The sequence below is a fragment of the Hemitrygon akajei genome, chromosome 8 (genome assembly GCF_048418815.1).
Source record: "Hemitrygon akajei chromosome 8, sHemAka1.3, whole genome shotgun sequence".
NCBI lineage: Eukaryota > Metazoa > Chordata > Chondrichthyes > Myliobatiformes > Dasyatidae > Hemitrygon > Hemitrygon akajei.
This window is the reverse complement of record NC_133131.1, coordinates 44880342-44901126: the sequence shown is the minus strand read 5'-3', so window position 1 is coordinate 44901126 and position 20785 is coordinate 44880342. Positions and strand designations below refer to the sequence as shown.

General features: G+C 46.1%; 1 protein-coding gene across 5 annotated transcripts in view; it reads right to left on the bottom strand.

The window, feature by feature from the left end:
* Positions 1–20785, bottom strand: part of LOC140731850 (transmembrane protein 120A-like) — a 39375-nt gene that overhangs the window by 6939 nt on the left and 11651 nt on the right. For 2 of the 5 annotated variants that reach the window (XM_073053761.1, XM_073053763.1), the window contains exons 7-11: positions 10270–10335; positions 7638–7699; positions 6480–6572; positions 5496–5560; positions 2677–2745 (exon numbers count right to left, since the gene is read on the bottom strand). In XM_073053761.1, the coding sequence (XP_072909862.1) occupies positions 2677–2745; positions 5496–5560; positions 6480–6572; positions 7638–7699; positions 10270–10335 (355 nt within the window). Of the gene's footprint in view, positions 1–2676; positions 2746–2964; positions 3253–5495; positions 5561–6479; positions 6573–7637; positions 7700–10269; positions 10336–20785 lie in introns of those variants that run through there. The other 3 variants (XM_073053766.1, XM_073053764.1, XM_073053765.1) reach the window with 3 other exon arrangements.

Genomic DNA, 20785 nt, shown 5'->3' with positions numbered 1-20785 from the left:
TAAAGAAATACTCAAATGGTAAAATAGAACAAGCGTGGCTGATGAGGGAAGTCAAAACTATTATAAAAGCAAAAGAAAAGGGATAACAACAAAGCAAAAATTAGCAGGAAGATGGAGGGTTGGGAAGTTTTTAAAAACCCACAGAGAGCAACTGAAAACAAAATCACTACGAGGGAAAAGATGAAATATGAAAGCAAGATAGCAAATAATATCAAAGTGGATAGTTAAAGATTTTTCAAGTACGTTAAAAATAAATAGAAATGAGAGTGGATTTCGGACCGCTAGAAAATGAGGCAGGAGAAATAATAACAGTGTAGAAGGAGATGGCTGATGAACTAAATGAGTATTTTGCATTGGTCTTCACTGTGAAGACACTAGCAGTATGCCTGATGTTGTAGTGTGTGAAGAAAGAGAAGTGGGTGCAGTTACTGTTACAAGAGAGAAGGTGCTCAAAAAGCTGAAAGACCTAAAGGTACATAAGTCACCCGGACCAGAGGAAATGCACCCTAGGTTTCTGCAAGAGATAGCATTGGTGATTGTAGTAGCATTAGAAATGATCTTTCAAAAATCACTGGATTCTGGTATGGTACCAGAGGACTGGAAAATTGCAAATGTCACTCCACTCTTTAATAAAGGGAGTGGAAAGGAAATTATAGACAAGCTAGCCTGACCTCAGTGGTTCAGAAGACGTTAAGTGTTAAGGATGAGGTGATGGAGTACTTGGTGACACAGGACAAGATAGTACAAACTCAGCATGGTTTCCTTCAGGGAAATTCCTGCCTGACAAACCTGTTGGAATTCTTTGAGGAGATCACAAGTAGGATAGATAAAGGGGATGCAGTGGATGTTGTATATTTGGACTTTCAGAAGGCCTTTGCTAAGGTGCCACACAGGAGGCTGCTTACCAAGTTCAGAGCCCATAGTATTACAAGAAAGTTAATAACATGGTTAGAACGTTGGCTGATTGGCAGCAAGTGGGAATAAAAGGATCCCTCTCTGGTTGGCTGCCAGTGACTAGTTGAGGTCAGCAGGGGTCGGTTTTGGGACATTTCTTTTCATGCTGTATATAAATGATATAGATGATGGAATAGATGGCTTTGTTGCCAAGTTTGCAGATGATACGAAGGTTGGAGGAGGGGCAGGTAGTGTTGAGGAAACAGGTAGGATGCAGAAGGACTTAGACAGGAGAATGGGCAAGAAAGTGGCAAATGAAATACAATATTGGAAAATGCACGGTCATGCACTTTGGTAGTAGAAATAAATGTGCAGACTATTTTCTAAACAGGGAGAAAATCCAAAAATCTGAGATGCAGAGGGACTTGTGAGTCCTTGTGCTAAACACCCTGAAGTTTAACTTGCAGGTTGAGTCAGTGGTGAGGAAGTCAAATGCCGTGTTAGCATTCATTTCAAGAGGACTAGAATACAAGAGCAAGGATGTGATGCTTTATAAGAAACTGGTGAGGCGTCACCTTGAGTATTGTGAACAGTTTTGGGCCTCTCATCTTAGAAAAGATGTGCTGGCATTGGAGAGGGTCCAGAGGAGGTTCACAAGGATGATTCCAGGAATGAAAGGGTTATCATACAAGGAACGTTTGATGGCTCTGGGTCTGTACTCGCTGGAATTCAGAAAGATGAGGGGGGATCTCATTGAAACCTTTTGAATGTTGAAAGGCCTAAACAGAGTAGATGTGGAAAGGATATTTCCCATGGTGGGAGAGTCTAGGACGAGAGGACACAGCCTCAGGATAGAGGGGTCCCCATTCAAAACAGAGATTCAGAGAAATTTCTTTAGCCAAAGGGTGGTGAACTTGTGGAATTTGTTGCCACATGCAGCTGTGGAGGCCGGGACATTGGGTGTATTTAAGGCAGAGATTGATAGGTTCTTGATTGGACATGGCATTAAAGGTTACGGGGAGAAGGCTGGGAACTGGGGTTGAGGAGGAGATTAAAAAAAAGATCAGCCATGATTGAATGGCGGAGCAGACTCGATGAGCCAGATGGCCTAATCCTGCTCCTGTGTCTTACGGTCTAAATCCTACAGCCAGTGCAGAGCTAACAGTGTGAAAACTCTTGCTAGTATTTGTGGGATGTGGGGCTGGGATTTATTAACAGTCAAATCTCAGAGTATTGCTTTACATTTAACTGTTCTACTTTTTTAAAAAAAAAGTTTTCAAAAGTTGTGACAAAAATAAGAGATGTTGGAAAGAGTCAGGCAGCAACTGTAGAAGGAGAAACTAAGTGCTTCAGGGCTGGGACACCAGCAGAAATGGAGGTGGTTGAAACGACATTAAATTTTTGTCTGATAAATCAATCACAGCGGTAATTTCAACACTGATTTTATAACAGTGTTGAAATTATATTGGTTTCCTTGCCCTCACAACAGCAGGCACCCAGCACTCAGCACTGCACTGAGCTGTCTCAATCAGGAGAATGTGGATTGAAATTCCTATCCCTCGTGTAAAGAGGCAGGTCTTCCACAACCAGGCATTGCTCATCGACTGTACAGCATTCTCCGACCCGGTGCCCAACCTCCCGCTTATCAGTAAAGGATTTCCCTATAGCACTGTCCTAAAGTGCGCATTCGTGCATTAATGAAGTCCTTGCAGAGAGCCCGGGTTGTAAAGCGAAAGCTTCCTGATATAACTCATGGATAAACCTCACTCATGCTGTGCTTACCTGCCATTCTTTACACTCTGGGTGGTCTGTTAGTTTGAACAGGGTGATTGCGTTAAACAACTGCCAGAACTGCAAAGCAAGATAAGCATCAGGTTAGCCAATAGCCTATTGTAGTTCTCTGGGGCTGTCTACGTCTGCTGCTCGTAGAGAGGGACTGCCTAGATACCCATTTGTACTCACACAGTTTGTTGCCTGTTGTACACTGATTGAATGCCCAAGTCTTTCATTGATTATATTATAGTTACTATTCCATTATAGATTTACTGAAGAAATGAATACACAAGAAAATGAATCTCTGGGATGTAAACGTATGTACGTTGATTTACTTTTCTTTGAACTGTGGTATGAAGGGACACCTCCCCCTTTTAGACATGTGGAACCCACACTTTTCTTCTACACACTGCAGGAATATTAACCCAAAGGTCCAGAACCTGGCTCTGGGCCTGAGCTCGGCATCCAATTTCTTGCTGTGTTGGAGACGCCAGAGACTGCAGTTGTTGGAACCTGGAGCAACGACTCGTCTGCTGGAGGAGTGAGAGAACAAGATGCCGGAGGAAGTCAGTGGACAGGCAGGATCTGTTCAAGGAAACGGACGATTGAAAATTTGGATTGAGACTCCTCATCTGATGGAAGGTTTTGATCCCAAACGTTGACAATACCATTCCTCTCACAGATGCTGCCCGGCCTGCTGAGATTCCCCCCAGCCCCCCAAGGTTGTTTCTCACTGTGTATCCTGGCTCCTCTTGGGAGATATTGATTTGCACTGAGGTACATTCCTGATAACCCTCTGTAATCTCATGTCAGTGGCTATTCACTGTGCACAACAATTGGATGAAATTGTTATGGGAAACAGAGAAATGGCAGAAGAATTTAATGAATACTTTAGATCTGTTTTCACTAAGGAAGACACAAGCAATCTCCCACATGTATGGATGGGCCAAGGACATAGGGTAACAGAGGAAATGAAACAGATTGACATTAGGAAGGAAACAGTGATGAGTAGACTGATGGGACTGAAGGCTGACAAATCCCCAGGTCCAGATGGTCTGCACCCTAGGGTACTAAAGGAGGTGGCCCTGGAAATTGCAAATGCATTGGTAATCATTTTCCAATGTTCCTTAGATTCAGGATCAGTTCCTGAGGATTGGAGAATGGCTAATGTTATCCCACTTTTTAAGAAAGGAGGGAGGGAGAAAACAGAGAACTATCGACCTGTCAGCCTGACATCGGTGGTGGGGAAGATGCTAGAGTCCATTATTAAGGATGAAATAGTGGCATATTTAGATAGCAGTGATAGGATTGGGCCGAGCCAGCATGGATTTACCAAGGGTAAATCATGCTTGACTAATCTGTTGGAGTTTTTCGAGGATGTAACTAGGAAGTTAGACGGGGGAGATCCAGTGGATGTAGTGTACCTCGATTTTCAGAAGGCATTTAATAAGGTCCCACATAGGAGATCGGTGGGTAAAATCAAAGCTCAGGGCATTGGGGGGAAGACATTGACATGGATAGAAAACTGGTTGGCAGATAGAAAGCAAAGGGTAGCGGTGAATGGGTGTTTCTCGGAATGGCAAGTGGTGACTAGTGGGGTGCCACAGGGCTCGGTATTGGGACCACAGCTGTTTACGATTTACGTCAACAATTTAGATGAAGGCATTGAGAATAACATCAGCAAATTTGCTGATGATACTAAGCTGGGTGGCAGTGTGACATGTGATGAGGATGTTAGGAGAATTCAGGGTGACTTGGATAGGCTGGGTGAGTGGGCAGATACTTGGCAGATGACGTTTAAAGTGAATAAGTGTGAGGTTATCCACTTTGGGAGTAAGAACAGGAAGGCAGATTATTATCTGAACGGTGTAGAGTTAGGTAAGGGAGAAATACAAAGAGATCTAGGAGTCCTTGTTCATCAGTCACTGAAGGTGAATGAGCAAGTGCAGCAGGCAGTGAAGAAGGCTAATGGAATGTTGGCCTTTATTACAAAGGGAATTGAGTACAAGAGCAAGGAAATCCTCTTGCATTTGTACAGAGCCCTGGTGAGACCACACCTGGAGTATTGTGTACAGTTTTGGTCTCCAGGGTTAAGGAAGGACATCCTGGCTGTAGAGGAAGTGCAGCGTAGATTCACGAGGTTAATTCCTGGGATGTCTGGACTGTCTTACGCAGAGAGGTTAGAGAGACTGGGCTTGTACATGCTGGAATTAAGGAGATTGAGAGGGGATCTGATTGAAACATATAAGATTATTAAGGGATTGAACAAGATAGAGGCAGGAAATATGTTCCAGATGCTGGGAGAGTCCAGTACCAGAGGGCATGGTTTGAGAATAAGGGATAGGTCATTTAGGACAGAGTTAAGGAAAAACTACTTCTCCCAGAGAGTTGTGGGGGTCTGGAATGCACTGCCTTGGAAGGTAGTGGAGGCCAATTCTCTGGATGCTTTCAAGAAGGAGCTAGATATGGATAGGGGAATCAAGGGATATGGGGACAAGGCAGGAACCGGGTATTGATAGTAGATGATCAGCCATGATCTCAAAATGGCGGTGCAGGCTTGAAGGGCCGAATGGTCTACTTCTGCACCTATTGTCTATTGTCTATTGATATAGACTTTGGCTGTCACAAGGCCATGCAGTCATGTGCCCAATCCTAACTCAGCCACTGAGCACACTTCCCGGCACTGGCCACCAGATGGGGCACTTCAGCCCAAGTTCAAAGCTCAAGTTAATGTCCCCGCTACCACAACCAAACAGCCGGTTCAAGGTCAATCATGGACTGAACTTGGGCTTCAATTTGACAATACCAATTATTTCAAAATGACTCACGTGACCAAAGAACAGGAATGGGAGGAGAAAGGTGAGGCCTCTCCACATCCATGACTGGAATCCTTCTGTAAAGACAAATCGCAGAGCCCATTCAGGGTCAGCTCTTACCAAGAATCCAAACACATTTAATGTGAGACTGTCTTTACATTTTGAAAGTTTGGCTTTTATATCGTCTCTGAGAGTGTGATCTATAAAAGGTTAAATTCACTGAGCTCTCCTCATTCAGGATTATGGAACAGGAATAGAGGAAGTGTGTAAACCCCTATCATACAAAAGATCTTCCACCTCAGCACCATCGTTCTTAATTCACCATCATGTGCAAAACTGATGACATCAGTCTTGAATTTAGTCAACAGTGACATCCACAGTCTGGGGAAGCAGGAGAAAGGTTGGTGGGCAGATGTGAAAGCAAGTTCTGAAGGCTCACTAAATATGCAACTGTAGACTCTCAAGAGTAAATGGCTCGTGTGGACAGAAAGGCTTGTTTCTATGCTGTTTGACTCCAGGAATTGTAAACAAAATGATACGGCACCCAGAATCACGACTTACGGTATATTTAAAGCGGAGGCTGATGGCTTCTTGATTTGTAAGGACGTCAAGGTTACGTGGAAAAGGCAGGAGTATGGGGTTGAGACAGAAAGTAAGTCAGCCATGACTGAACAATGCAGCAGACATGATGAACCAAATGGCCTAATTCTGCTCCTATGCCTTGATATCTAACTCATTCATAACGTCATGTTATCTAAAGGAACTAGCTAGAAATGTAAAGGTATTCATAGTCATTGGGCAAGTCCAAGGTTGATGAAATCATCACCCGTTTACTACCCTTGTCTATACACACAAAAGATCATTGATTACTAAAATGTGTAAATTAATCTTGAATGTTAATGCACATGAATCACTGACTTCAAGCAAGCAGCATCCAACTTGTTGCCGCTGTCTTGATTCTCCCACTCGACAAGAGCTGGTGTTGAGTGGACTTACCTACGGTCAAGTCCATGTTGTGCCTCTCTCCCAAGGCTCGGAGTCGGTACAGGCAGCCGCTCTGATAGTAGTACTGCAGAAACTGCACAAAGCCTGCACGACACAAGCAGACCGTGGGTCAGGACCCTAACAGCCAAGAAATAACAGCCTTTCTGCATCTGTCACTGCAAAGGGTATGGTTTAAAAGATCCTACTGTACCCCTGTACCATGAGGGAGAGGGTCCCCGCGTCCCCTTTCACACGGGGAGTTTGACACCAGGCTTTAATATATATAACAGATAAAATGATCTGTCACAGACACAATACTGTTACAATTCAGGAAACTCGGCTGACAGCTTTCACACACCCGGACCTGGACAGTTAATGATCCTGCTACACCAGTCACCAGGAGACAGTCCATGTATTTTATGATGGCATCATGAAACTGCTACACGTCCCCAAAGAATTGTCAGCTCTGCTCTGGGGGACCTGCGAGTGCCGGACCGCAGTCACGAACTCAGAGGTCACCGTAAGCCTTGGGTAAAGAACACTTTGACTTTCCACATTGCCTTGTCCCATTCCTTGGGAAGCATTACCCAGAAAGGCGAGGTTCACCAAGATGAAGTAGAAGACAGCACACTTGCACGGAGCCGGACGCAGTGCTAGCACGGGGAAAGGGGCCCGAGGGTGGTCAATGGGTAGATAGAGAAATTACTGTGGGGAGGGGGGTGTTGGCAAGTACGTGAAAACATAACCAACAGCTCAGCTAGGATCTTAGTGAATGGTGACGCAAACTTGGGGGCTCCAATAGGCCACTGATTGGTATGTTGATCCACATGCTTTGAATGACTGGATTACGAGGAGCAGCTACGCTCTGAAGATACCGGTTAACTGCCCGGCAGTTTCAGAAACAGAACAGAGTTTCTAAAGAGGAATCAGTTTTCCAGGGATGAATTAGTTGACTTCAGCTAGATTACTTAGCTTAGTAATATACCACACTGCTCCGGATACAACTCCATCAATGTCCCGGGAGTTTAACACTGAATTAGGGAGCACCCAGAACTGAAGTTTAGCACACACTGATTTGTTCATGCCAAGAGGAACCATGCCAACTGGAGACGCTGCACACTCTGTGGCAGCCAGTGAGGGAGGGGCAGAGTGCGACAACGGTCTACTTACTCTGGTACATGGAGAACGAGAGAAACTGGTTACGAAACAGCTGGTACATCTTCGAGTCAGGCCTAGAGGCAACAGAGCTACATTTGTAATTTTGCACACCATAGGAAAAATGTACAGGGTTTTTACTGGAAACTCGGTAACACAATCGGACAAGAAATAGCAGGAGGAAACTCGATAAGATTACAGCTGATCTTGCTGCACCTTCCTGCACAACCCCATAATCCCCGACGCCCCTACATCTATGGATAAAGCTATATAAAATCATGGAGATGCAAGAGATTGCAGATTGTGGAACGTGGAGCAATACAAAAGGCTTTGGAAGAAATCAAAAGGTCAGGAAGTATCTATGGAGGGAAAGGGGAAAGGACTATATAGTGAACTCGGCCTTTTCTCCTTGGAGCGACGGAGGATGCGCGGTGACCTGATACAGGCGTATCAGATGATGAGAGGCATTGATCATGTGGATAGTCAGAGGCTTTTTCCCAGGGCTGAAATGGTTGCCACAAGAGGGCACAGGTTTAAGGTGCATGAAAGTAGGTACAGAGGAGATGTTGGGGTGGGGGGGGGTAGGTATTTTACTCTCAGAGAGTGGTGAGTGCGTGGAATGGGCTGCCGGCAACAGTGGTGGAGGCGGATACGATAGGGTCTTTTAAAAGACTTTTGGATAGGTACATGGAGCTTAGAAAAATAGGGGGCTATGGGTAACCCTAGTAATTTCTGAGGTAGGGACACGTTCGGCACAACTTTGTGGGCCGAAGGGCCTGTATTGTGCTGTAGGTTTTCTATGTTTCTATGACTTGATCTGAAACATCGATTACCTATTTCCCTTCCTGGTTCCCTGAATTCCTCCGGAATCTTTTGTGTTTCCAAATATAAAATTATGAGGAGTTAACTAGTTTGTCCCTTTCCCAGTATCAAATATGAGATGTGAGGGAGGGAATGTTTCAAGGAGATTTGTGATGCGATTGTTTCTCAGAAGTACATAGAGTACATGCCTGGAACACACTGCTGACGTAAGTGGTTTGTCTGTGGAATTCATTGCCACAGGCAGCTGTGGAGGCCAAGTCGTCGGGCGTATTCAAGCCGCAGCTTTTGATAAGTTCTTGATTAGTCAGGGTGTTGAAAGGTTATGGGGAGAAGGCAGGAGAATGGGGTTGACAGGAAAATTGGATCAGCCATGATGAAATGGCAGTGCATTCACGATGGGCTGGATGGCCTAATTCTGCTCCTATACCTTATGGTTTTATGTGCAGGTACATGAGATTAAGGGCTGGCATCAGCACTGGACTCCAAGGCAGATGATCCCAAGTTCAAATCCTGCCAGATCCCACCCTGGGCAGCAGCAAGGTCTGGAAACCTACTTCCGTATCCTGCCATGAAAACCCTATGGTCACTGAGGTCACGAAGAGTCAGACCTGACTAAACAAATACGAGATCAATCTAAACTGGCATCATAGACATTGTGGGCTGAATGGCCTGGTCAATGGGTAACAGGCAGTGAAGATTTTGCCTGTGATTTATGGATCAAGACCTTTTGAGCAGGACCTGATGAAGCTCCGTGTTCTATCAGATCAGCATAGTGGACAATCGACCCACTACACAAACGTTGTCAGCCTCCGAGGTCATGGAAGGATTGTTCAAAATCCACCCGTATTCCTGTCAGGACAGTTGTCTGTTGTCAGCATTACAGTGACAAAGTTAGATGGTGTAGGAAATCAGTAAGGTGATTTGAGGGGTGCAGCAACTGCTGGAGGAACTCAACAGGTCGAGCAGCATCTGTAGGAGGAAGGGAACTGTGAAGACCCTGCACCAGGACGGAGCGAGAAATGAGATACACCAGTCAGAGTCAGAAGTGGAAACAAAAGCAGGGAAAAGAATAAGACAGTGATATGGAGAGACCGAAACAAAATTTAAAATGGATTTAGACAGACTGTTCCTGGGTGGTTCATTCTAACTGAAATAAATATAGTGGGGAAAACACACTTACAAACCCATTCCCCTCTCCACTCCCCACACCCACCCAACCTCCTCCACACTCACATCCCCAAACCCCCTCCCCACTCACACCCCCACCCTCTCACCCGCACCCCCGAACCCCCCTCACCCCTCCCCACTCATACCCTTTGACCCCATCCCCACTCACCCCGACCCCATCCCCATTCACACACCCCGACCCCCTCCCCACTCAAACATTCCCCGACCCCCTCCCCACTCACACACCCCCTGACCCCCTCCCCACACACACCCCCTGACCCCCTCCCCACACATACCCCGACCCCCTCCCCACTCACACACCCCCTGACCCCCTCCCCACTCACACATTCCCCGACCCCCTCCCCACTCACACCCCCCACTCCCTGCCCCACACATACCAACCCCTCCTCTCTCACATCCCCAAACCCCTCCTCCCTCACAACCTTAATGCCCTCCTCACTCACACCCCCAACACCCTCCCCACTTGGCTCCAAACATCGTCCCCAGTCCCCCACACACCTCAGCTCTTCCTCACTGCCACCAGCAGCTCCCCACCCCTCGTGCCACACCCTGTGGTGAAGGACGCCGGCACTGTGCTGAAAGGAAACTGCACCAGGACACGGAGAAAGCCGAGCACGCCCATGGGGGCCGCACTCACCAGGTTAACATCACGCCCGAGAGGAACGCCGAGACGTAGTGGTGCATCACCCACCAGCCTTTGATCCTGGGGGGAACGTGGAAACACGATTGATTAGTAGAGCAAGTTACAACCTCAGCAACAACATGCACTCCACAGAAAGGGCACTGCCTAAGCATCGGGCCACTCTGAATAATCAGCTTCCGGCCACTTGTATCTGCTATCCCAGACTAAGAGTGATGCACTTCCTCGTCTGGGGCAGTGGCCGGAGTTACAGCAGCTCAGCCCCAGCTGTGCCCAGGCTGGGGTCCCATTGCTCGCTGGTACAGCTGCTGCCCTGTAGACCAAGAGATGCAGAGTTCAACTCCAACCTCAGCTGCTGTCTGCGTGGAGTTTGCATGCTCCCCCCCCCCCCCCCCAGGACAGTGGAGGATGCCCCACGTTCCTCCCGCACCCCAAAGATCCGATGGTTAACCAGACACTGTGTGTTAGGCAAGTGGTAGAATGCGGGTAACGGTCCACAAAGCACCCTGCCAGCAAAGAACGGGAGTGACACGATTGCAGCCTAGCTCAAGACAAAGGACAGCCGGGGGTTAAAGGCAGGGTTAACAAAGGCAAATCAGCTGTAATGAAATTAGCATGTGAACCTAACAAATACTGAAAGGCCTGACTTGAATGAAGGTGGAGAGGATGTTTCCTACAGTGCTGGAATCTAGAATTCGAGGGCACAACCTCTGAATAGAAGGATATCCCTTTAAGGCAGAGATGAGGAAGAATTTCTTTAGCCAGAGGGTGGAGAATCTGTGGAATTCATTGAAGGCCAAGTTATTTGGTATTCTTAAAGTTCAAAGTAAATTTATTATCAAAGTACATATATATCACCATGAGATTCACCTCCTGCAGGCGTACTCAGCAAGTCTAATAACCAGAATAGAATCCCAGTGCAAAAGACAATAAACTGTTCAAATACAGAAAGAAATAATAATAAATTAACAATAAAATATTGAGAACATAAGATGAAGAGTCCTTGAAAGCGAGTCCACTGGTGGGAACATTTTCATCATGGGGCAAATGAAGTGAAGTTCAGAACCTGATGGTTGAGGAACAGTAACTGTTCCTGAACTTGGTGGCGCGAGTCCTGAGGCTCCTATACTTCTTCCTGATGGTACCAGTGAGAAGAGAGCCTGACCTGGGTGGAGGGTCCCTGCTGATGGATGCTGCTTTCCTGTGACAACGCTCGTGTAGATGTGCTCGGTGGCAGGAGGGCTTTACCTGTGATGGACTGGGCCGTATCCACTACTTTTTGGAGGCACTTCCATTTAAGGGCTTTAGTGTTTCCGTGCCAGGCTGTGATGCAAACAGCAAATACACTCTCCACTATTCATCTATAAAAAATTTAATCGAAGTTTTAGATGCCATGCCGAATTTTTGCCAACTCCTCAGGAAGTAGAGGCGCTGTTGTGCTTTCTTCATAATTACACTAAGTGCTGGGACAGGGGCTCTGAAATAATACTGAGGAATTTGAAGTTCCTGACCCTCTCCACCTCTAATCCCATGTTCACAACTGGCTCAGGGACCTCTGGTTTCCTCCGCCTTAAGTCAATAATCAGCTCCTCGGTCTTGCTGACATTGAGTGAGAGGGTGTGGTTATGACTCCACTCAGCCAGATTTTCAACTCCCCTGCTGTATGCTGAATCATCACCACCTTTGACCTGGCCTACAACAATGGTGTTGTCAGCAAACTTGAATATGGCATTGGAGCTGTGTTTAGCCACACAGTCACAGATGTAACTTTGAAGTGTAAAGCAAGCATAGCAGGTGGCTGAGCACACAGCCTTGAGGTGCATCTGTGCTGATGGAGATCATGGTTGTTGCCAATCCAAACTGACTGGGATCTGCAAATAAGGAAAATTGAGGATCCAACTGCATGGGGATGTACTGAGGCTAAGGTCTTGAAGCTTTTTGATCTGTTTTGAGGGGATGATAGTATTGAATGCCGAACTGTAGTCAATAAAGATGATCCATGTTTGCATTAAAGTGGAGGTTGGTAGGTTCCTGATTAGTAAGGGTGTCAAAGGTTAAGGGGAGAAAGGAAGAGAATGGGGTTAAGAGGAGATAATAAACCAGCCATAACTGAATGGGCCGAATGGCCTAATTCTCCTCCAATGTCTGATGGTCACTGATGACTGTTTTCTCTGGTGTAACGGAGACTGAGAGGAGATCTCATCAAGGCTTACAAGATTACGAGAAGCATAGATAGAGATAGTGGACAGAGAATATTTTGTTTCCCAAGGTTGAAATGTCTAATACCAGAGGACGTGAATTGAAGGGGAGGGGGGTAGGTTCGAAGGGGATGTGAGGGGTAAGTTTTTTTTACTCAAAGAGTCTTGAATGTCTGAGATGGCTGTCTGGTATGCAGTAGAGGAAAATACATTGGGGGCTTTTAAAAGACGTTTGGATAGGCACATGGATGTGAGGAAGTTGGAGGGATGTGGACACGGTGTAGGTAGGAGGGATTAGTGTTTGGGTGTTTTTGATTTGCTTTTTAGCTGGTACAGCACAACACTGTGGGCTGAATGGCCTGTTCCTGTGCTGTACTGTTCCATGTTCTCTTATATTCACATCCATGGCTTCAGTAGCAGGAAGAAGAGGTAACAGGTTTGAGGTGTGAAGTCCTTGTGTGACTGTCAGGAGACACCAATCTTATCCTTCGGTGTACTAGATTGGCCCACCACCAACAACCAAGGTGCTTCATGATTAAAGCGAAAGCAATGTAACTTCTGATGGTCCAGTTGTACTGGGATGAAAGTGGATGAAGTAGGTCAGGTCAGGACTGGACTGCCAATGCAGCATCATCTCAATAGAAGGGAGACGAGGGAGAAACAAGATTTATCTCCTTACTAAATCCTTGAGCCTGGTGTGAGAACCTCGGACTGACGTTCAGGAGGACGTGCACCAAGTCTGGGCCTCAGAGAATCAGAAGTCCCTAAATTGAATGGGCCATGACGGGGAATATATTGTGCAAGGGTGTGAGTGCTTGCATAACAAAGACTCTGCAGGATGAACTCAGGAGCTGAGAAAGGGTTTGACCCGAAACACTGACGATCCTTTTCCTCCCACTAAGATCCCCCAGCAGACTGTTGCTCCAGATTGCAGCATCTGCAGTCTCTTGTGTCTCCTCTGAATCCTTGTACTTTGTCTTGGAAAGTATTGTCAGTGTTTGAGCATTGTCAAGTTCACCACTACTGAGGTGCTCTGTGGATCGGGCACAAGCATAGCACAACAAAGCAGTGAAACAGTAGAGAAGCTCTGGCCTTGGGGCTGGGCTGTGATGCCTCTACGGTTAACAAACACAAGGACAAATGCTTTAGGTTTCAGAGTGAACTTTAAACAGAAACACAAAATAACATCTTTCAGCAGGCGAGACCTAAGGAACATCTCATAAGCAGAAAGGGAGCAGGAGAGATTGAGGAGGCAATTCTAGATTTCAGGCCTTCTGGCAGTGAAACTGAAGGATTAAATTTGGGGATGGTCTAGGAGGCTGGAAATGATGCCCAGATATCCTGGGGGCAGTAAGGCTGGAGGAGTTGCAAACTGCAGGGCCATAGAGGGAGCTGAAAACAAGACCTGTTCCAATGAACAAACAGGAACAAGTTCAAGGACAGAGTCAGAGCTTAGGACAGGGGAGAATGAGACAGCAGATCTGGACAGGGCAGCTAACAAGCATGTCTGAACAGGACAGGAATTCCAGCAGCAAATGAGAATGAGACCACGGGGGGATTAACTGGGCAATGGATGGACGATGGCCCCAGCAACACTGCAAACAGTTTGATTTAACCAGAGAGAAGGAAACTGAGGTGGCAGCAGCTGATGAATGGAGCTAACGTTAGGGAGGGTGGACAATTTGTTCCCAGCTGAAGGGGATTTCCACTCACTCACACTGACTGTCAGGTGGGCACTCTGAGAACAGGAATGTGGTTAACAATGGACTTTCAAACAACATTGTTGAGTCGCAGCACACGGATGGGAGAGGGACGAAGGCAAGGCACCAGAGGCTAGGGGAAGGGAAGAGGAGCCATTAGTGATGACCTTCAACTCAAGCCGATTGTCATTTAGCTATACATATAAAAAGTAAGTAACCATATAATGTATATAGAAATGAGACATTTCTTTGAACCAGTGTGCAAAGCACAGTAGCACACATAACACATGATAACATGAAGGATAAAATTGACAGATCAATCACACATAATTAACAAACTAAAGTGCCTAAATTAAATGTTGCAAGGTATGGAAGAGATTAACCAGTGACCCTTTGAATGCAGCGGGGAGTTCAGAAGACTAGTGGCCTGAGGGAAGAAACTGTTTCTCATCCTGACCGTTTTTGTTCTTATGCATCATGGTGTATTGCCTGATGGTAGGAAGTCAAAGAGCTTGCTGGACAGATGGGTGGGATCCTTAATGATCCTAAGGGCCCTGCTCCTGATAAGTGTCCTTGAGAGCTCTATGATCTTCCCAGCTGTCCTCACAGCCCTTTGTAGGGGATTCGGGTCCACTGCTCGGCTGCTCCCAAACCGGATGGAGATGCAATCTGTCAGGATGCTCTCAATGGTGCTCCTGTAAAATACTGTTAAGATGGTGGGGATGGGGGGGGGGGGGGGCGGGAAGAGGAGAGGCCTTGCTTGCCTCAATCTTCTCAGGAATTGGAGGTGCCGCTGCGTCTTCTTGTCCAGGGAAGTGCTATCAAGGGAGCAGGTACCTGCTGCACTTGACTCCCTCTTCAGAGGAGACATGTACTCGCACAGGGGATGGCTCTTCCGTTGAAGTGTGGCTGTGAGCCAGACCATCAAAGAGTCCAAACAGACTTGTCTGTTGATGCCAAGGGCCAAACAAAGGCCCACATGCACAGAGGATCACTTCACATCCCTCAGATGTTAGTCATGGCTGTGGGCTCAGTGGCCCAGAGTGGGCTGACAGTGGTTCTCCCGAGATCCCCAACAGTAGGGGTTAAACTGGCCACTGGTCTATGCAAATACATACACAACGACAGTTACTTTTCCGCATCTTTAAAAATCAAGACCACACAGCACAACAGTGAAGTTCGAAGATAATCAGGATGCTCAAGGGGGTCTGGTGTTGGGATTTGATGACCTGGAGGTTTTGTTCTCTGATAAAGTGAATATCTACTCTCAACCTTGAGTACACAGTTTTTACAGTTCTTTTATATATATAGCAGCCAATCACAGACAGCAAACCATGAAGGAAAACACAATTTTTAACTATCTGGGTGATAAAAACTTGGCAAAAATATCTATTTCAGAAGCCAACATATTTTCAAAAGAAGATTATTTCAAAATCCAATGGGCCAGACTCAACTAGCAGAGATTCACTGCCCACAATCAGTCAACAGCCAAGCATCCCTGGTGAGATGTGGAGGACCACAGCACTGGCGGGAAGTACCCAGGACCTCGGCAATGAGCCCGAACAACTAAGAGGACTTCCATCCGAAACCCAAAGCCCTGCTCCCAGCTATTCCGGCTGTCCTCGATGTCCTGAAGTGGGAAGGAGAACAGCCAGAGGTCGTGGTACATATTGGTACCAACGACATAGGCAGGAAAAGGGAGGAGGTCCTGAAAGCAGACAACAGGGAGTTAGGAAGGAAGTTGAGAAGCAGAACTACAAAGCTAGTCATCTCGGGATTACTGCCTGTGCCACGTGACAGTGAATATAGGAATAGAGTGAGGTGGAAGATAAATGTGTGGCTGAGAGATTGGAGCAGGGGGCAGGGACTCAGATTTCTGGATCACTGGGACATCTTTTGGGGCAGGCGTGACCTGTACAAAAAGGACAGGTTGTACTTGAATCCGAGGGGGACCAATATCTTGGTAGGGAGGTTTGATAAGGCTATTGGGAAAGTTTAAACTAGAATTGCTGGGGGTTGGGAACTGAACTGAAAGGAAGGGGCTGTTGGCTCACAAATAGAGAAAACTTGGAGACAGTGTGAGAACAACACACACAAAATGCTGGTGGAACACAACAGGCCAGGTAGCATCTACAAGGAGAAGCACTGTTGACGTTTCGGGCCGAGACCCTTCGTCAGGATGGCTCAGAGGCAGGAATAGTTACTTTGAGTGCCAGGCTTTAGATGTTTCCGAAAGGACAGGGAGGGAGGCAAAAGAGGTGGGGGCGTGGCACTGTTGATCAGAGATAGTGTCACGGTTGCAGAAAAGGAGGAAGAGTCCTGATGAAGGGTCTCGGCCCAAAACGTCGACATCGCTTCTCCCTATAGATGCTGCCTGGCCTGCTGTGTTCCACCAGCATTTTGTGTGTGTTGTTGTTTGAATTTCCAGCATCTGCAGATTTCCTCGTGTTTGCTCCTTAAAGACAGTGTGAGAGGCAGATTAGGCAGGTGATAGAGAAGGGACACACTCAGACCGATGGTTTGAGATGTGTCTATTTTAATGCAACGAGTATCATGAACAAAGTGGATGAGCTTAAAGCGTGGATCAATACTTGGAGCTATAATGTTGTGGCCATTACAGAGACTTAGATGTCTCAGAGGCAGGAATGGTTACCTCGAGTGCCAGGCTTTAGATATTTCAGAACGGACAGGGAGGGAGGCAAAAGAGGTGGGGGCGTGGCACTGTTGATCAGAGATAGTGTCACGGCTGCAGAAAAGGAGGAAGTCATGGAGGGATTGTCTACTGAGTCTCTGTTGGTGGAAGTTAGGAACAAGTTTTTTATAGACGACCCAATAGTACCAGGGACATCGAGGAGCACATGGGTAACAGATTCTGGAAAGGTGTAATAATAACAGGGTTGTCGTGGTGGGAGATCTTAAGTTCCCCAATAACGATTGGCATCCCCCTAGAGTGAGGGGTTTAGACAGGGTGGAGTTTGTTAGGTGAATACAGGAAGGTTTCTTGACACAATATGTAGATAAGCCTACAAGAGGAAAGGCTATACTTGATCTAGTATTGAGAAATGAACCTGGTCAGGTGTCAGATCTCTCAGTGGGAAAGCATTATGGAGATAGTGATCACAATTCTATCTCCTTTACCATAGCAATGGAGAGGGATAGGAACAGACAAGTTAGGAAAGCGTTTAATTGGAGTAAAGGAAAATATGATGCTATCAGGCAGGAACTTGGAAGCATAAATTGGGAACAGATGTTCTCAGAGAAATGTACAGCAGAAATGTGGCAAATGTTCAGGAGATATTTGCGTAGAGTTCTGCATAGGTACATTCCAATGAGACAGGGAAAGGATGGTAGGGTACAGGAACCATGGTGTACAAAGGTTGTTGAAAATCTAGTCAAGAAGTAAAGAAAAGCTTACGAAAGGCTCAAAAAACTAGGTAATGATAGAGGTAATGATAGGCTAATGGAAAGGAGCTTAAGAATGAAATTAGTAGAGCCAGAAGGGGCCATGAGAAGGCCTTGGCGAGCCGGATTAAGGAAAACCCCAAGGCATTCTATAAAGTATGTGAAGAGCAAGAGAATAAGATGTGAGAGAATAGGACCAATCAAGTGTGACAGTAGAAAAGTGTGTATGGAACCGGAGGAGATAGCAGAGATACTTAATGAATACTTTGCTTCAGTATTCATTACGGAAAAGGATCTTGGCAATTGTAGAGATGACTTACAACAGATTGGAAAGATTGAGCATATGGACATTTAGAAAGAGGATGTGCTGGAGCTTTTGGAAAGCATCAAGTTGGATAAGTCTCCAGGACCAGATGAAATTTACCCCAGGCTACTGTGGGAGGTGAGGGAGGGAGGCTGAGGCTGAGCCTCTGGCAATGATCTTTGCATCATCATTGAGGATGGGAGAGGTTCCAGAGAATTGGAGGGTTGTAGATGTTGTTCCCTTATTCAAGAAAGGGAGTAGAGATAGCCCAGGAAATTTCTGACTAGTAAGTCTTACTTCAGTGGTTGTTAAGTTAATGGAAAAGATCCTGAGAGACAGGATTATGAACATTTGGAGAGGTATAAAATGATTAGGAATAGTCAGCATGGCTTTGTCAAAGGCAGGTCGTGCCTTACATTTTTTGAGGATGTGACTAGACACATTGATGAAGGAAGAGAAGTAGATGTAGTGTATATGGATTTCAGCAAAGCATTTGATAAGGTACCCATGCAAGGCTTATTGAGAAAGTAAGGAAGCATGGGATCCAAGGGGACATTGCTTTGTGGATCCAGAACTGGCTTGCGCACAGAAGGCAAAGAGTGGTTGATAGACGGGTCATATTCTGCATGGAGGTTGGTGACAAGTGGTGTGCCTCAGGGATCTGTTCTGGGATCCCTGCTCTTCATGATTTTTATAAATGACCTGGTTGAGGAAGTGGAGGGATGGGTTAGTAAATTTGCTGATGACACAAAGGTTGGGGGTGTTGTGGATAGTGTGGAGGGCCGTCAGAGGTTACAGCGGGACATCAAAAGGATGCAAAAAGGGCTGAGAAATGGCAAATGGAGTTCAACCCAGATAAGTGTGAGGTGGTTCATTTTGGTAGGTCAAATATGATGGCAGAATATAATATTAATGGTAAGACTCTTGGCAGTGTGGAGGATCAGAGGGATCTTGGGGTCCAAGTCCATAGGACACTCAAAGCTGCAGCACAGGTTGACTCAGTGGTTAAGAAGGCATACAGTGCATTGGCCTTCATCAAACATGGGATTGAGTTTAAGAGCCGAGAGGTAATGTTACAGCTGCATAGGACCCTGGTCAGACCCCGTTCTGGTCGCCTCACTACAAGAAGGATGCGGAAACTATAGAAGGTGCAGAGGAGATTTACAAGGATGCTGCCTGGATTGGGGAGCATGCCTCATGAGAATAGGTTGAGTGAACTCGGCCTTTTATCTCTGGAGCGGCAGAGGATGAGAGGTGACCTGTTAGAGGTGTATAAGATGATGGGAGGCATTGATGGTGCGGATAGTCAGAGGCTTTTCCCCAGTGTTGAAATGGCTAGCACGGACCTTTTGTACAGAGAGCTTTTGGTACATTAGCCTTCTTAAAGTATTGAGTATACGAGATGGGATGTAATGTTGAAGTTGTATAAGACATTGGAGAGGCATTTTGGAGTATCGTGTACAATTTTGGTCACCTACCTACAGGGAAGATGTAAATAAGGTTGAAAGGATACAGAAAAATTTCAGAAGGATGCTGCTGGGTTTGGAGGATCAGAGTTATGAGGAACGTTTGAATAGGCTAGGACTTCATTCCTAGGAATGTAGAGGATTGAGAGGAGATTTGATAGAGGCATACAAAATTGAGGCGTATAGATAGGGTAACAAAATTCTAGGGGTGTATAGCCCGATGGGAGTTCGGGGAGCTGGGTTAAGCACAATAGGCAGCGATTCAAACAGAGAGAGGAGAAATGGGCTAAAAATTCTATATCTGAATGCACGAAGTGTCAGAAATAAGGCAGATCAGTTTGAAGCTCAGGTGCGAATGGGTAACTATGATGTTGTTGGGATAACGGAGACATGGCTGCAGGGAGATCAGACCTGGAAAATGAATGTACAAGGGTATACGTGCTATCGTAGGGACAGAAATGTGGGCGGGGGGTGGGGTGGCCCTGTTGGTGAGGAATGAGATTCAGTCCTTTGCAAGGGGGGACATAGGATCAGGAGAAGTAGAGTCTGTGTGGATAGAACTGAGGAACAGTAAGGGCAAAAGGACCCTAATGGGTGTTGTCTACAGGCCACCAAACAGTTGCATGGATATTGGGTGCAAGTTGAATAGGGAGTTAACATTGGCATGTGGCAAAGGTAATGTTGCAGTAGTTATGGGGGATTTCAACATGCAGGTGAACTGGGAGAATCAGGTTGGTGCTGGACCACAGGATAGGGAGTTTGTAGAGTGCCTACGGGATGCATTCTTGGAACAGCTTGTACGAGAGCCGACCAGGGACAAGGCTATTCTGGATTTAGTGTTATGTAATGAACAGGATTTGATAAGCAATCTTGAAGTAAAGGAGCCATTAGGAGGTAGTGATCATAACATGATAAGTTTTTATCTGCAATTTGAGAAGGATAAGGGCAGCTAGGAAGTGTCAGTGTTGCAGTTGAACAAAGGAGACTATGGAGCCATGAGGAAGGAGCTGGCCAAAGTTAACTGGACGGATATCCTAGCAGAAAAGACAGTGGAACAGCAATGGCAGGTATTCTTGGGAATAATGCACAAGGTGCAAAATCAGTTCATCCCCTGGAGAAGGAAGGATTCAAAGGGGGGAAAGGGGCCACAGTGGTTGACAAAGGAAGTCAGAGATTGCATAGCATTAAAAAAAAAGGAAGTATGACAGAGCTAAGGTGAGTGGGAGGACAGATGATTGGTAAATTTTTAAGGAACAACAGAACTCCATTAAAAAGGCAATACGGGGAGTAAAAATGAGGTACGAACGCAAGCTAGCCAGGAATATAAAGGAGGATAGCAAAAGCTTTTTTAGGTATGTGAAGAGAAAGAAGATAGTTAAGAACAATGTTGGGCCCTTGAAGAATGAATTGGGTGAAATTGTTATGGGAAACAGAGAAATGGCA